The 16,788-nt window shown below is 34.2% G+C and overlaps 1 protein-coding gene across 2 annotated transcripts; it reads right to left on the reverse strand.

The window, feature by feature from the left end:
* Window positions 1-100: 100 nt before the first annotated feature.
* LOC141544348 (transmembrane protease serine 12-like) lies at window positions 101-15,416 on the reverse strand. 2 transcript variants are annotated; one of them, XR_012482580.1, is made up of 6 exons: window positions 15,244-15,401; window positions 12,631-12,826; window positions 7,936-8,207; window positions 4,661-4,803; window positions 3,845-4,264; window positions 554-659 (listed from the first exon to the last, which is right to left on the reverse strand). XR_012482580.1 is itself a non-coding variant. In XM_074270397.1 (5 exons), exons 1-5 carry the CDS (start codon window positions 15,356-15,358, stop codon window positions 411-413), a joined length of 975 nt encoding a protein of 324 aa, XP_074126498.1. In that variant the 5' UTR covers window positions 15,359-15,416; the 3' UTR covers window positions 101-410. The 2 variants fall into 2 exon arrangements, 1 of the variants encoding a protein (XP_074126498.1); XM_074270397.1 differs by lacking the exon at window positions 3,845-4,264 and having other exon boundaries at window positions 101-659; window positions 15,244-15,416.
* Window positions 15,417-16,788: the final 1,372 nt, after the last annotated feature.

Raw genomic sequence — 16,788 nt, forward strand, 5'->3', positions numbered from 1 at the left:
TTATAAAATGATACTGTAAAAAGTAAAAGAATCTTAATTTTAAGAAAATTCCTAAAATATGCAAATAAATTTCATAAAAATATTTTAAAATAAGCAATTATAATTTTCATTACAGATACTTTATTGTTTTATTATAAAGGACATACATATTTGATATAAATATTGAGAAAGGTATTCTAAATATAAACTTATTATGACATTATAAAACATCCAATATGCTTATATACATGGAAAGGATATGATTTAATATTAAATTTTGAAACAAACCTTTTATAAACAACAAAAATTGTTGACATAAGAGTTTGAAAACAGTTCATTCACCAAAGAATGAATAATTATCAAGTTTGTTCAATATAGAGATGAAAAAGGATAGATTCATTACAAAATGGAATTATAACCTTAGTGCTGTTTTATGTATCCACTAGTAGAATGATGATCACAATTAGCATTGTCTTTCCTTGTACAATTTTTATTTTATCTGTGTCTTCAGCTGCTGCCAGAAGCAATATGTTATTCACCCACATTTTGTAGAACTGCACCCCAGTATAAACTCCAGGAAAATATTTTTGGCCACAATTAGATCCAAAACTGGTAATTCCCATTAGGAAATATCTTTTAGACTCTGGAATATAGCACATTAAAGGTCCACCACTATCACCCTGTCAAAAAAAAAAAAAAAAAAAAGAGAATCAAAGACCCCCCCAAATGACATCAATAATTTTTCAAGTATTTTGTAAGTCATTAAAAAATTTGCAATATTTTACTTGATATCTATATTATTAAAGAACACATTTTAAATTTATTTCCAACTTGTAAATACTCATAGTAATTGTGCTCAATTTTCCTACTATGTATAAATTTCTACTTTCTCTTTCATTGGGTGGAATATGCAGCTGGTTGGACTTAATTTTTATGACATTATTTATATAGAACTATGTTATACTTTACCATTACTTGTCCTTGCTTTCTCCTTCTTAATATCTAAGTCAGTTGGTTAATTCTTTTTGTATCCACATTAGTCTCTTTGACAATCTTTTTCCTCAATAGAATTGCTTCTCTTTGCATCTTAAGAATTTCATTCTTGAAAGTACTCCATCTCTAAAACTAATAAACTTCTCTTATAAAATGCTAACCATAGGATCCTACCTATTCTTTCTCTCAGAGTTCTTTGATATTTGCTCTTCAAAAAATCTAGGGTACATGTGTTCACTTCTTCACATTTGTTTTTTTGATTTGGGAGTTTTTGTTTTTTTGTTTTTACTTTTTTTTTATTATAGCTTTTTATATACAAAATATATGCATGGGTAATTTTTCAATACTGACCTTTGCAAAAACTTCTATTTCAACTTTTCCCCTCCTTCCCTCTACCCCCTCCCTTAGATGGCAGGAGTCCCACTCACATTTGTTCTTAAAAATAGCAAAAGATATTCTAGATAACAAATGATAACAAACAAAAAAACTTCAAAAGGAAATTGCCTCATAGAAAAGGGGGTAAAAGCAAGTAGGGAAAAAACTTATTCCAACATAATGGATATATATAAAAACTCAATTTGTGATTTTAATGATATGAGAGGTTGGGGAATCTTGAGATTCTGGAAATTTTCTGAAACATATCGGCCTTAGACTAGTTGTCTGATCTGTTGAGAAGTTAAGTGATTTGGTCACAATCACATAGTCAGTGTGTGCTAACAGCAACACTTGAACCCAGGTCTTCATGCTTCTGAGACCAATTTTCTACTCATAATGCTATGCCACAATGAGAATATGAAGACAAGACATCAAATGAAAAATTTTAAAAATACCCAATGAATTAACATCAACAGTGCCCCATAAAACAAAGGTGGAACTATTGTAAAGCTAATTTCATTAATGGTAAGGATTGTAAATAAAAAAAGGAAAATTTAATATTAGATTTGACCAGTTTTTTGTTTTAAAAAGATAAAATAATGAAACTCAGTAACTTATCTATGAATGATGTAAAAATAGTTTCACTAAGAAATGGAATTGTCCTGAAAGAAGACAAAATATCAGAAGCAACAGAAAAATTAGTAAATCTAGTTTAAAAATATGTAACTAGAGTAAAACTTTATAACTTCACCATCATTATTAGGGCACCTAAGTGAAGCAGTTGATAGTGTTGGGCTTGAAATCAGGAAGTCTCATCTCCCTGAGTTCAATATAGCTTCAGTCATTAGTTAGTTGTGAAACCCTGGGCAAGTTACTTAACCCTGTTTGCCTCAGTTTCCTCATCTGTAAATATGAGTTGAAGAAGGAGATGGCAAAGACACACCAGTATCGTACCAAAAAACCCCAAACGAGTCACAAAGAGTTGAACACAAACTGAAATGTTTGTCATGTTCATCATCTTTGTTGAGGTTGTGACTTGACTGAGCTTCCAGCTTTCCTCCACAACTCCACTCAGTTATGTAGTTAAACTCTCTAGAGCTTTCCCTCTGTGTTGAACACAATGTCTTCCATCAAATGAATTGCTCAATTGCAAAGTACCACTGCATTTTGTATTGCAGTATGTATTACATTAATAGGAAGATCACCCTTCCTGTGATATTCAAGAAGAGTCACAAGGGAAAAAAAAAGCTTGGTTCTTCTATGACTGATTTTTTCTTTATTATCAAAGATGAATCTCTTCTGAGAGCTTGCTCATGATTTTTAAATCCACCAGTAAGTCAATAATTGGCTACCCTATAATTTCATTAGCTTAATTGAGGAACTTCAGGAGTAAAGAAATATAAGCACTTCTCTAACTTTTTTTAAACCAGTCTATCAAAACCTGAAAGGGGTAGACTCTTATACAAAGTCTGAATGGGCCATTACAGGCTTCTCATTCTTTACAATCTACAAATACAACTACTGAAAGTCTGAAAAGAGCAAAACTTTGTTATTTTGTTGTATTTTGTTATTTTGTCCTACCTGTTAAGTACCTGAAATTTCATCAGTTGGATTATATGGGAGCGAGGAACACAATTGATCTAGGCTTTCCTGATCAGTACCTATCCCACATACATGTTCATCAAAACCTATAGCATAACAGAGAAGCAACTTTGCAAAATCAGACAAGAAAAAAGAAACAAACACCATATCACCCCATTGCCAACTAAATCATCCAGTAGTTTTCTCCCTACATGAAGGAGAAATTAAAAAAAAAAAAAAAAAAACTAAAAACTATAAGAATTACTGTAAGTTGAGAGGAAAAGGATTTCATTTTAAGATCAGCTTCTCAGTCAGATACTATTCTTCTCTTTAAGGCAAAAGACAGCTACCACAAAAATTCTGAGTATACTTACAGAAATGAACTGTGGTGAGCCTTTGAAAAATGAATCACATATAAAGACAACAATTGCAACAAAATAAGGAAGAAGTGAATTATAAAACTATGAATGACTGATCTATGCATTTATAGATTGAGTCCTCTTAGGGGATATTTCATCCAACCCCCTAATTTTACAGATGAGGAAACTGACTACAGAGAAGTAAAGTTATAAGATAACCTTATAACCACCCATAAAAGCTAGAGATGGCTGGTTTCAATTACAGCTTCTCCTCCTTGCCACTAGCCAACTCCATTCACAATTTGTTTCAACAAATTATTGAAGGACTTTTGTTTACTATGGACTTCTTGGAGAGCAGAGATATATTTACTTTTTGTCTAGAGTTTTTAATCAATCCTTAAGTGACACCTGATTAGAACCCCTAAAAATAAAAAATAGAGATGGAAAATGTTAAGGATCATGCCTAAGTGCATTGTAAGGGGTAGTCAATTCTCTGAGAGCCTCCATAGCAGTCAACATCTGAAGGAGTTGAAAAGAGAAAAGATTAAGAAGCATACCTCTTCTTTTAGAGAAGAGAAATGGAGAATTTCTAGGTCAGAATATTCTATTTATTGTCTCTATCAGATGTTTTCACTCAAATTTTGTTTTGTTTTGGTCACAAGGTGTAATGTTCTCTTCTCTAAATTATAATCGTTCTCTGGGAGCAAGTTTTTTGGGGAGCTTCTGGGAGCAGTTCAGTTCAATAATCCAAATGCAGCCAGAAATTAAAGTCCAAATCCTTTATTGTCTCCTTCAAAGTCTTGTCTCTTTTCCTGGGGCCCAAGTTAGCTTTAGTAGAGGGTTCCAAGAGCTCCCTCCGAATCTCCATCCAGCACAAAGGTGGAAGTTGGAATGAATCTTCTCCGCCTCAGAGTGGGATCGTGGGCTTCTGACTTGTGAATCTCCTGGAAGTCCAAGAGTGGGCTTGTGAACTCCTCCTATAAGATGTGAATGTGTGAACTAATGTGTGAACTCCTTTAGACGTGTGAACTAAGTACATAAGCATTGTCTCTATCAGTGACTTAGCACCTTGTTTCAAGTTCTGACCCATAATAATAAGGGAAGGTTTTAATGGAAGAATCAGAGTGGGAGATGACTGTTTTATAAGAAAAGGTATCAATCAATAAAATGTGCTTGTTTCAAATCAGTAATGAACTATGCTAGCTTCAGGTGGGTAAGACAGACCTTAGTTGTCTACAGTATTGTTTGTTATGAAGGCTACAGCTGAGTTAGGTTTGATTCCTGGCAAATAGCAGCAAGTTTTTGTATCTCCTGAGGATCAGCAATAGTTGTGTCATTTGACTTAATTTTAAAGGAGAGTTGTTGAGCCTCACCAAACAAGTATCAACAGTTCCATCTTCGTCTCCGGCACAAAATGAAGTGTATGGAACAATTTCATCATAGCTTTCTTCACTATTGCAGGTGTTTCGAGGAATATAATGAACTTCTGCTTCTTGCAAAATAGAAGAATATGGACCTACAACAAAGAACCACAAAATATTTGGGAAATTAGGAAGTTTGGTAATTGTTTAGTCAGAACTTGTCATTACAGAGTTTCTTTCCAAAGAAAAACATCAAGAGGAAAATCCTGTGTTCATCTCTACATTACATTTTTGATAATAATATGTTAATAGAAAAAGGGTCACCAAATTCCATGGACTAATGAATGTCTCAACAGAATTTGAAATCATGCACATTTCCATCTCCATAGAACATGAACCTCAAAGCTCAATTGCACAAAGATATCATGGTGAAGATTGGGTGAAGCACTCCCAGAAGTGAGTGCTTCTCTACCAATGAGGATAGTTCCATGCAATTGGGTTTTAAACCTTGGATTAGACCTGTTACTCTGACTAGAACAAGAAAAGCAACAGAAAGGATAGGGTAAAAAGCAGGACAATACTCCAGGCACTATTCAGGGACAGATTCCTGGTACTGTTCCAAATTTAAAAATCTACAGGGAGCATCCATGGACAATACTTTTTGTCTTCACAGACACAGCTGATATTGGTAACCTTTCAAATTCCATCTGCATGCCTAGATTAGAAGCATTTGGCACATATTGAGAAATTATTTTAAAATACTTAAAAAGAGAAGGGTTGGGAACAGAATCCAAAGTCTCAGACTCCTCTGAAAGTTCTGTTATGTGATCTTGCCTCCTGCCATTCATTTACTTTGTATTTATTAATCCGAGTACCTAATATAAATAGTAGAAGGTAAATTCCTCAGTAGAATGTAAATTCCTTGAAGAAAGTATTTTAATTTTGTTTTGCTATCATTAGATGTAAAAATGCATATATATATGTGTGTGTGTGTGTGTGTGTGTGTGTGTGTGTGTAACTTTTATATTACTATTTATCAGTTCTTTGGGTATGAATAGCATCTTCCTTCATAGGTCTTTTGTAGTTTATTTGAATATTTATAATATACAAAATGAGTTGTCATTCTAAGTTGTTCTTAGAATATTGCTGTTGGCGAGGTGATTCAGGCCAGTTCTAACGGTCTTGTGATGAAGAGAGAGGACTGTGGGAATTAAGTGTGGATCACAGCATACTATTTTTTGCCACTTTTATTATTTGCTTGCATTTTGTTCTCTTTCTCATTTTTTTGTTCTTTTTGAGCTAATTTTCATTGTGCAGCATGATAATTGTGGAAATATGTATAGAAGATTTTGCACATGTTTAACATATTGGATTGCTTGCCCTTTAGGGGAAAGAATGGGAGGAAGGGAGGGAAAAGAGGGAAAAGGACCCACATGTGCATAAATGTTTGTAGCGGTTTTTTTTTTTTTTTTTTTTTTTTTTTTTTTTGTAGTGGCAAGGAATTGAAATTTGGATGCCTATCATTGGAGAAGGATTGAATAAGTTATGGTATATGAATGTAATGTAATATTATTGTTCTATAAGAAATGATGAGCCTGTTGATTTCAGAAAGCCTGGAAAGACTTATATGAATTGATTCTAAGTGTATACAGCAAAAGCAACATTATGTGATGATCAACTGTGATGGACTTAGCTTTTTTTTTTCTTAAATTATAGCTTTTTACTGACAAAACTTATACATGGGTAATTTTTCAATAGTGACCCTTGCAAAAACTTCTGTTCCAACTTTTCCCCTCCTTCTCTCCACCCCCTCCCCTAGATGGCAGGTAATGATGGACTTAGCTTTTCTTAGCAATGTGGTAATTCAAGATAATTCCAACAGACTTGAAATGGAAAATGTCATTCATATTCAGAGAGAGAACAGTGAAGAATAAATATGGATCAAAGTATAGTATTTCCACCTTTTTTTATTTGTTTGGTTTTTTTGCTTTTTCTTTCCCATGGATTTTTCCCCCTTTTTGTCTGATTTTTCTTGCATAACATAACAAAATAAGGAAATATGTTCAAAAGGATTGTACATGTTTTAAACTATATCAGATTGCTTGCTATCTTGGGGAGAGGAGAAGTGAGGAATGAAAGGAGAAAAATTTGGAATACAAGGTCTTACAAAAGTGAGTTGAGAAACATGATATTTAAAAAGAATCAATAAAGAAAAAAATTTAAAATATTGCTGTTAGTGTATACAATATTGTCTTGGTTTTGTGCATTTTGCCCTTCATTATTTCATGCAAGTCTTTCCATCTTTTTCTAAAAATCAACCAACTCATCTTTTCTTAAAGCTTGTTGTTTCCATTGCAATAATATATGTTATGCAATTTTTAAGAAATCAAATCTATTATTTCATCAGTTGTGAAGAATTCCTACTGAAAAAATGGAAATTTCTTCTATTGATGCAGACCAATCCATGCTCTGCCCAGAATATGAGAGAGCTATCTGGAGCCCTAAGAGACTGCCACTCTCCCAAGATCACACAGCAGGCATCAGAGGTGGTATTTTACCTCTAGTCTTCCTGACTTAATGCAAGTTTACTATTAATTTTGCCCCATTGTTGTTTATCTTACAGAAAGCAACAACTTCATTAATGATTGATCAGTAAAATTGAATGCCTTTTCTTCTGTCCATTCCTCATTTTTTTTTTTTTAATTTTTTATTTTATTTTATAATTATAACATTTTTTGACAGTACATATGCTGGTAATTTTTTACAACATTATCCCTTGCACTTACTTCTATTCAGATTTTTTCCCTTCCTCCCCCAACCCCCCTCCCCCTGATGGCAAGCAGTCTTATATATGTTAAATATATTACAGTATAATTTAGATACAATATATGTGTGTAGAACCGAATTTTTTGTTGCACAGGAAGAATTGGATTCAGAAGGTACATTCCTCATTTTTTTTTGGCACTGGTTGAAAAGGCTTAAATTGGAACTATTGAAATAGCATGTAGTTTCTTTGCCCCTTCATACTCTCTTCTGTACACATGGCAACATGCTATAGGAGGGTACAATAAGCTGTCTGGTCCTGTAGAGCCAACAGCAGGACTAATATGTGTATGTCGAATGACAATGACCCCTAGAGCTTACCTTTACATTGCATCCTATGTGAGGTCATATAGAGATATGTTTTGTAAATCATTGTCTCTGCTCAACCTCAGACATTCCACAGCAGTTGTCAATCAAATGAATCTAGGCAAAGGATCATTATCTTAGTAAATGGCAATATTTACCTTTGTTTCTTGTTTGGCCCCAGCCACTTATGAAGCATCTTGTTCTTCTGGTCAAGTTTAGCAGAAAATCAAAGAATGGTAGACAGATAGGCTGAATATACTTATTATAATGCACTGCTTTTTTTAAATGAAAAAGTGCAATGTCATTTACATATTTTTCTAGGACAAAATGAGGATGGATAATGATTTGATCAATTTGCATTTTCTTAGATGTCTTAGGGCTTTGGAAAAGATTATTGCTTCCAATAACAGCTCTCCAAACTTGGGGGTCTCTGCAACAAAAAATGTTCTTATGACACTGGTATAGTATAGAGTCTAAAACTTTTCATTTTTTGATCTACAGTCTTAGATTATGCAATACATCTTTTTGTTTTAAAATTATACTGAAAGCACAAATAAAAAGTAAAATATGAAAAATTTTCACTAGTTCATATTATCATAAGCTTAAGAGTTGAAAGGAACCTTAGAAACTATCTAGTCCAAACTCTTTATACATAAATAAATAAATATATACATATATACATATATATATAAACTCTTTAATTGTACATTTTTATATCATAATACTTTCTAGCTAAAATGTACTTCCTAATATTAAATCTTCCCTTATTACAAAGGAAAAATAATTCTGAGAAGATGACCAATCCTGTGACATCTGAAAGTGTATATAAACATTCTATAATCTCCTGACCTCTCTCCCAAAAGTAATGAAGAATGGTCTCCTAATAGTTCTTTGAGATAACTCCCTCAATTTTCATTGTAAATGTAAGGAGATATATGTAGAGATTAAATAGCCAGTCCAAGGTCACACAATGGCAGTGGCATTATATTTTCCTCCAAACCTTGCCCTTTTCTATAGAGTATCACCCATGCTTAAAACTATTCTCATCTCTGAACTTTTTTTCATCTCTTTGGAAATACTCCCCTATTTTATATTCCTTATATATAAAATCAGTCCCTTAATATTTTCCCAATTGTCACCTTCACCATGAATGTTTTTTATATTCATTCATTTTTCATTCATTCATTCATTTTCATCCATACAGCTTTTTTTCACTTTTATTCTCTTTAGTGCCTAATTACTTCCTCCTGTATAAGCATATCTAGGACTTTTTAGTTTCTAATTTTAGTTTCTAAGTGTGGTGATTCAAATGGTCTTGTTGGAGAAAAATAAAGGCCAGTACTTTGAATATTAACATTCTAATTGTATTGCTATATGATAATTTTGGACATGGGATATACTCAGATTTGCCTTTGCTAGTCAGTTATACAAATTTTGTGTAGATATTCCCTGCTTGGTTCTAGTCCACCATATATATGCAATTTAGAAGCACTATTTCTGGCTATACTACTAGGGAATGCTGGGAGGTACTTGTACAAATAAAAGAGTTCTTTAATTGACTCCTGATCTAAAGAGCTAATAGATTCCCGAGTTTGGAAATGGGAAACAGCAGTTGCAGAACTAAAATTTGGAAGACATACTAAAGAAATGACCCTTACTTTTTTCTTTTTCTATTGGTTTGGAAGTGTAAGCGACTGCTTTCAGCTATATCTAGAAAGGCTGGTCGGAGAACAGCAGCAAACTTGTCTCTCACCTATGAGCATGTGGCTATCTCTGTATCTTTGTGTTTTAACTTTCCTAGAGAAACGAATATCTCAGTGTGTAAAGCTACAGTGGTAAGTATCAGTATCCATTAGAATGGTAGATATCTCTGATAGGTATACCAAACAAGCAGAATATTAACTTTTTCTTCCACTTGTGAGTTAACTGTCTTGTATACAGTCTGAACAATAACTTGTCAGAACTAAAATCAGAATTAACAAAATATAAGTAGAATAATAATAAAATGTGTTATTACTTGTTATTAGTTGAAACAAATCTGAACTATTTAAATGGGAAATTGATGATCAAAACATTGAAATGAGCATAAGAATTAACAGTGATAATAATTTTAAATAATATAAATTAATGACCCCAACAAGAAGACCAGAGTCCAGAAAATGACTTAGAAAGTAACTGATTTATTCCCAAAATAAAGAATAACGGCTATCAAAGTTCACCACACATTAGAATAAAAACTCATTTATAAAATCTTGTGCTGAAGGATGGTGGACATTTATGAGCAATATTATCTAATAAAGAAGTAAGAAGCAGTGGAAAGTTTATTTTTTATTTTTTTAATTAATTTTTATAATTATACATTTTTTGACAGTATATATGCATGAATACTTTTTTTTTTTTATAACATTATCCCTTGTATTCATTTTTCCAAATTTTCCCCTCCTTCCCTCTACTCCCTCCCCTAGATGACAGGCAATCCCATACATTTTACATGTGTTACAACATAACCTAGATACAATATATGTGTGTAAATCCAATTTTCTTGTTGCACATTAAGTATTGGGTTCCGAAGGTATAAGTAACCTGGGTAGATAGAAAGTAGTGCTAATATTTTACATTCAATTCCCAGTGTTCCTTCTCTGGATGTAGCTGTTTCTGTCCATAACTGATCAACTGGAAGTGAGTTGTATCTTCTTTATCTTGAAGATATCCACGTCCATCAAAATACATCTTCATACAGTATTGTTGTTGAAGTGTATAGTGATCTTCTGGTTCTATTCATTTCACTCAGCATCAGTTCATGTAAGTCTCTCCAGGGCTTTCTGAAATCATCCTGCTGGTCATTTCTTACAGAGCAATAATATTCCATAACCTTCATATACCATAATTTACCCATCCATTCTCCAATTGATGGACATCCATTCATCTTCCAGTTTCTAGCCACTACAAAAAGAGCTGCCGCAGTGGAAAGTTTAAATAAAACTTAGCAAGACATTCAACTAAACAAAGTCATATACATGGCATTTAAGAATGAAAATGAAAGGAAAGCAAACAGAAGAAAATGGGAAATATTTGTAAAAATAATTTTAACAAACTTTTTTTTTTTTTTTTTTTTTTTTTTTTTTTTTTTTTTTTGCCAAAGGCAGTTAAATCACTCCACTTGGACACCAAAATTAAAGGCTTAAATGTGCCTATAAGGGAAGCAGAAATGCCCTTGAAATTATAAATATTTATATAGATTGGAAAAGCAACTGGATGAATCAAATATATATAATGGAAATCCATGTTGGAGGGTGATATAATTGGCGCTAGACAATTGACTCAAATTTATAAGAATACAAATCATTCTCCAATTGATAAAAGTTCAAAGAATGTGAACAGACAATTTTCAGATGAAGAAATTTAAGGCATTTCTAGTCATATGGAAAAATGCTAGTAAAGAAATGCAAATTAAGACAATTCTGAGATAATTGCTTTACACTTCTCAGACTGGCTAAGATGAGAGGAAAAGATAATAAAAAATGTTTCCCACTCAACATTAGGGTTTATATGCAAAGTATGTGAAGTAGGGGAGGATTTCCAAGACATGGGAAAAAAATCTGACTATTAATTCTGAAAAAGATGAAACATCAGTAACAATGGCTTTTATGCCTATTCCCCACCTATGCAAATCTTTATGAGAGTTATTTATACAATAATTGAAGATATATTCAATGAGGATTAAATAGTTCTCTCCTAGTTGAATAGCAGAGAAAAGGTATTAATCTAAGTTCTTAAATACAAAATTCAATATTCTTTCCACTAGGTCACACTGCATCTTTTATGCATCTTGGGAAAAAAAGGAAAAGAAAAATAATAATTCTAAAGTGCATATATTATCAGAGAAAAACTACTTTGTCACATCTTATTTGTTCCTTTGGGTTGAGTTCTAAACTCTTTGAAAAATAATTTGGCTGCTTTTTGTAGTGGCTAGAAACTGGAAAATGAATGGATGCTCATCAATTGGAGAATGGTTGGGTAAATTGTGGTAGAGGAATATTATGGAATATTATTCTTCGGTAAGAAATGACCAGCAGGATGATTTCAGAAAGCCCTCGAGAGACTTACATGAACTGATGCTGAGTGAAATGAGCAGGACCAGGAGATCATTCTATACTTCAACAACAATACTGTATGATGATCAGTTCTGATGGAAATGGATATCTTCGACAAAGAGATCTAATTCAATTCCATTTGATCAGCTACATACCCAGAGAAGGAACACTGGGAAATGAATGTAGACTACTTGCATTTTTGTTTTTCTTCCCAGGTTATTTTTACCTTCTGAATCCAATTTTACTTGTGCAACAAGAGAACTGTACAGTTCTGTACATATATATTGTATCTAGGATATATTATAACATATTTAACATGTATAAGACTGCCTGCCTAGGGGAGGGAGCGGAGAGAGGGAAGGGAAAAGTCAGAACAGATATGAGTGCAAGGGATAATGTAAAAAATTACCCATGTATATGTTCTGTCAATAAAAAATCATAATAATTAAAAAAGAAAAAACAATTTGGCTGGTGAGTTCATAGCCTTTCTCCTTTAGCCTTCAGAGGAGCACTAGTTACAGAAAACAACTAGAAGAAAATTATTTCCCCAAACTGAAAGTGGTGACCAGAAGAACTTTAATGAAAAGAAATCTTGAACTTAACCTACATTAGAGCTTCTGCAGCCTGCTATTAAGTCCTGGTATGAATTTCAGCTAGTCACTTCACATCTCTGAGGCTTTTTCCTTGACTGAAAAATGCAAATATGTATATATGCAACCTACCTCGCTGCTGAAATAGGACATAATGCTGAATACATACCTATAATTTTCAAGGCAATGGGCAGCAGTGATGATCCACTTCTTTTCAATTAAGGACCCCCCACAAAAATGTGTAGAGTAGTTAGCAAATAAAACCTGCAAGCTAACTATCCAAGGCCATGATCCAGACTGAGCCTGGTGACCTCCTATAATTCGAGATTCTTCTAAGTCATTTTTCAGTGGTGCTCTTCCACATTCTAGAAATAGAAACGACAGAAATCATTATTTTTCTAAAATCAACTATGATTTATATTTATTTTCCAAATTGTACTTAATTACCCTGCTCTCCTCTCTCCCCAAATGCTGAGCATACATGTCAATCTTCTTCAAAATGTGGGCCAGGTACCTCCAATAGGCTATAGCATGATCCCAAATAATAACCAACCTAACACTGGGAAGATACTCTAATATACTCTATAACCAGTCATGGATCTTGGGAATGAGTTAGGAATTGTTACTTGATAAATTAATGACCTTGTGCTTTGGTTAAGAAGCATTCATACCTGCCAGTTACTTAAGAATACTTTCAGATTTTTACAATTTTCAAATTTACTTTTAGATCTAAACATTTTAATTCTTCAGCTGGATTTTTAGTGCATTAATGTGTTGTTGTTGAGTCATTTTAGTCGTGCCTAATTCTTTGTTACCTGGGTTTTCTTGCTAAAAATACTGGAGTAGTTTGCCATTTCCTTTTCCAGCTCATTTTACTGATGAGGAAATGGAAACAAGCAGAGTTAAGTGACTTATCCAGGGTCACACAGGTAGTATCTGAAGCTTCATTTGAACTTAGGTCCTCCTGCCTCCAAGCCTACTCTATCTATTGCATCAACTATCAATTATTTTAAAAAATGCATTAATGTAATGATCTCCAAACTTAAATATTAAAAGAAAAAATTCAGGACAACCTCTCACCTTCTAGTTTCCTTTTATGTGCTATATTTTCTCTTTAGATCATAAGCTCCTCAATTTGGAACTATGCTCAAAAAGTTATCAAACTGTGCATACCCTTGTGACCCACTGGGCTTATATCCCAAAGAGATCTTAAAGAAGGGAAAGGGACCTGTATGTGCTAGAATGTTTGTGGCAGCCCTTTTTGTAGTGGCCAGAAACTGGAAACTTAGTGGATGTCTATCAATTGGAGAATGGTTGGGTAAATTATGGTATATGAATGTTATGGAATATTATTGTTCTGTAAGAAATGACCAACAGGAAGAATACAGAGAGGCTTGGAGAGACTTACATGAAATGATGCTGAGTGAAATGAGCAGGACCAGGAGATTATCATATACTTCAACAACAATACTGTATGATGATCAATTCTGATGGATGTGGCCCTCTCCAACAATGAGGTGAACCAAATCAGTTCCAACAGAGCAGTAATGAACTGAACCAGCTACACCCAGTGAAAGAATTCTGGGAGATGACTATGAACCACTACATAGAATTCCCAATCCCTCTATTTTTTGTCTGCCTGAATTTCTGATTTCCTTTACAGGCTAAATGTACATTATTTCAAAGTCAGATTCTTTTTGTACAGCAAAACAACTGTATGGATATGTGTATGTATATTGTATTTAACTTATACTTTAATATATTTAACATGTATTAGTCAACCTGCCATCTGGGGGAGGGGGTGGGGGGAAAGAGGGGAAAAATTGGAACAAAAGGTTTACAATTGTCCATGCTAAAAAATTATCCATGCATATATCTGGTAAATAAAAAGCTATAATAAAAAGAGAGAGAGAGAGAGAGAGAGAGAGAGAGAGAGAGAGAGAAAGAGAGAGAGAGAGAGAGAGAGAGAGAGAGAGAGAGAGAGAGAGAGAGAGAGAGAGAGAGAGAGAAGAACATAAGCTCCTAAAAAGTTTCTTTTAATTAAAAAATAACAACAAGGAGAAGAATGTAAGTAAGCTCCTTGGGGAGGTAATGTCCTTTTTGCTTGTAACAGTTATTTTGAGCCCTTGGCAGAATGCCTGACACAAAGTAAGCATTTAATAAATTATCTCTTGCTCTCTATATAGCTTACAGAAATCTTGAGGTAGGCTTATGTAGCTCAACACATTTATCAGCCCCTAGCATTTTCGGACACTTTGCATTTATAATCCTTAATTTATGATAAAACATTGGAGATGGTAGGCAGAAAATACACACTAAAAGATTTTTTTCTTTTAAAACTCAAAAACAAAATAAAAAACCTTAGAAGGAAGCTTTTATATGTACCAAGTACTGATACCTTCCCTCTCTTATGCCTCAGTTTCCTCATTTGTAAAATGAGCTAAACACCAACATTCCCAGTGTTATCTTTGTGATTTCTGGCTGAAACGCAGGAGCAGCCTCCAAAAATTAGTATTTGGCACCTGCGCTAAAAGTGCAACAGGGATGCGGAGGCAGGGATTTTCCAAAAAGAGAATACAGCTGAAGTTGATACGGTGTTTTCCCGATTCAACCATACAGCCGTTTACAGAGCGGAAATCTGAGGTTTATGGTCACTTAAGAGTCAAAGGCTGGATTTCAATCCGGCTCTTCCAGACTCAGTTCATTAGTCTAAGTGCCTTTGCCTCCTCCCTCAAGCAGAGATCCATCTTTCCCAGTTCCTCCCAGGAGAAAAGGTCCTTACTCTTGTTGAAGACCGACATCTGATGGTGAGGAGAAGCAAACACAGCCCCTGCTATCCACAAAGCGACGCCCGGAAAAATCAGCCTCATTTTCTGGCGGTTTCCGACCTTGACCATGGCATTGAGAACTAGCCGGAGGGGGCGGGGTGACAGCCGCACAGGCAGCAGTTGACCTTCGGAGGCTGCGGGGTAGGCGCGCGTGGACAGCTGCAGGGAGGCTGGGCACTGCCCACGAGTGAGGTTGCCAAAAAACACGCTCTCCCCACTCCATTTATAAAACGGGATATTTCATAGTTGACGCTGCCTATAAAGGGTCTACGAACAAGAATTTCTATTGAAAACCTATGAATTTAAAAAGACTTTGTTCTTTTTGTGTATGATGACTTTTCTTTCTCAAAAAGTCTAACCCCCACAGAAATCCCCTAAAACATGGAACTTTTTCCCTTTCAAATGAAATGACCAGATGAGAAACCAAATTGTGCTGGATGAAACTCTCCCTGATTTCCTCAGTAAATAAGGACATCCTAGACTCTAAGGTCTAGACCAGATTTCTAGATGTGTCTTTCTGCACACAGGTGCACCAAAATATCTACATGAGTTCCTTTACTTTAGGTAATCTCCTTGGGGGTCCAGTCAAATTCTTCTGGATTCCTATACCAAAGAAACTTGCTGCCACTCTTAGGACAATCCTAATGGAATTCTAACTCACCCTAACTACAGCAAGTAAGTTAAAGAAAAACATTCAGGGGGCAGCTAGGTGATGCAGTGTAAGCACCAGCCCTGAAGTCAGGAGGACCCCAGTTCAAATTTGGTCTCAGAAACTTAACACTTCCTAGCAGTGTGACCTTGGGCAAGTCACTTAACTAACCCCAATTGCTTCAGGAAAAAAAAAGAAACAAAAACTTTCCAAAAAGGAAATACTTCAGGTTGATTATTTAGTTTGTAGGCCAGTAGGCAAATCTTATCCTATATATCTGCAATATAGAAGGATGTCAGAAAAATTATTTGAACTCTGTTCCTGAATATAATAAGCATTCTAGGTGCACTTCCAAGTAAATAGGAAAATGTAAACATTTTTGAGTGATCATAATGTGACTTAGGGCAAACTACTAGGCACTAGTATTTTAGGGTTCCAAAATCCAAACTTCTCATAGTAGCTGCAATACTCATATTGGGTCCAGTAATAAAAATAAATAAATAAAATAAGCATTCAAAAAAACATTATTTCAAAAGAACTTATTCGACTTTTTAAGCAATTTAGGAAAAAATAATTACACTAAAATAGCCTAAAATAACAGAGGGGAAAAACTGTCAATTTTTCTCTAGTGGATACAATAACAAAAGTCCTAGGTGGACTTTTAGTGTGACCACTGCTGGTCCTTGCAGTAACAAAAAAAGAGGGAAGTGGCATTCCAGAGAGTTGAATGCTAAGTGATTTGGTATTCAATCAAACGAAACAATTAGGTAATCAAACCAAGTGAATAATAAGTTTTCACCACCCTTTCCTGGTCTTTTGTACTTTAATTAGACACACCCTAGCAGATCTG

Source organism: Sminthopsis crassicaudata, chromosome 5 (assembly GCF_048593235.1).
Source record: "Sminthopsis crassicaudata isolate SCR6 chromosome 5, ASM4859323v1, whole genome shotgun sequence".
In the NCBI taxonomy this organism is placed as follows: Eukaryota; Metazoa; Chordata; class Mammalia; order Dasyuromorphia; family Dasyuridae; genus Sminthopsis; species Sminthopsis crassicaudata.

What these genes read in the sequence shown, in the direction of transcription:
- LOC141544348 (XM_074270397.1), bottom strand. Translation starts at nt 15,358, where the DNA reads ATGGTCAAGGTCGGAAACCGCCAGAAAATGAGGCTGATTTTTCCGGGC. An exon ending in GATGTCGGTCTTCAACAAGA is followed by an intron (nt 12,827 to 15,243) that starts GTAAGGACCTTT and finishes TTCTATTTCTAG; the next exon opens with AATGTGGAAGAGCACCACTG. An exon ending in GAACTGTTGATACTTGTTTG is followed by an intron (nt 660 to 4,660) that starts GTGAGGCTCAAC and finishes TTTTTTTGACAG; the next exon opens with GGTGATAGTGGTGGACCTTT.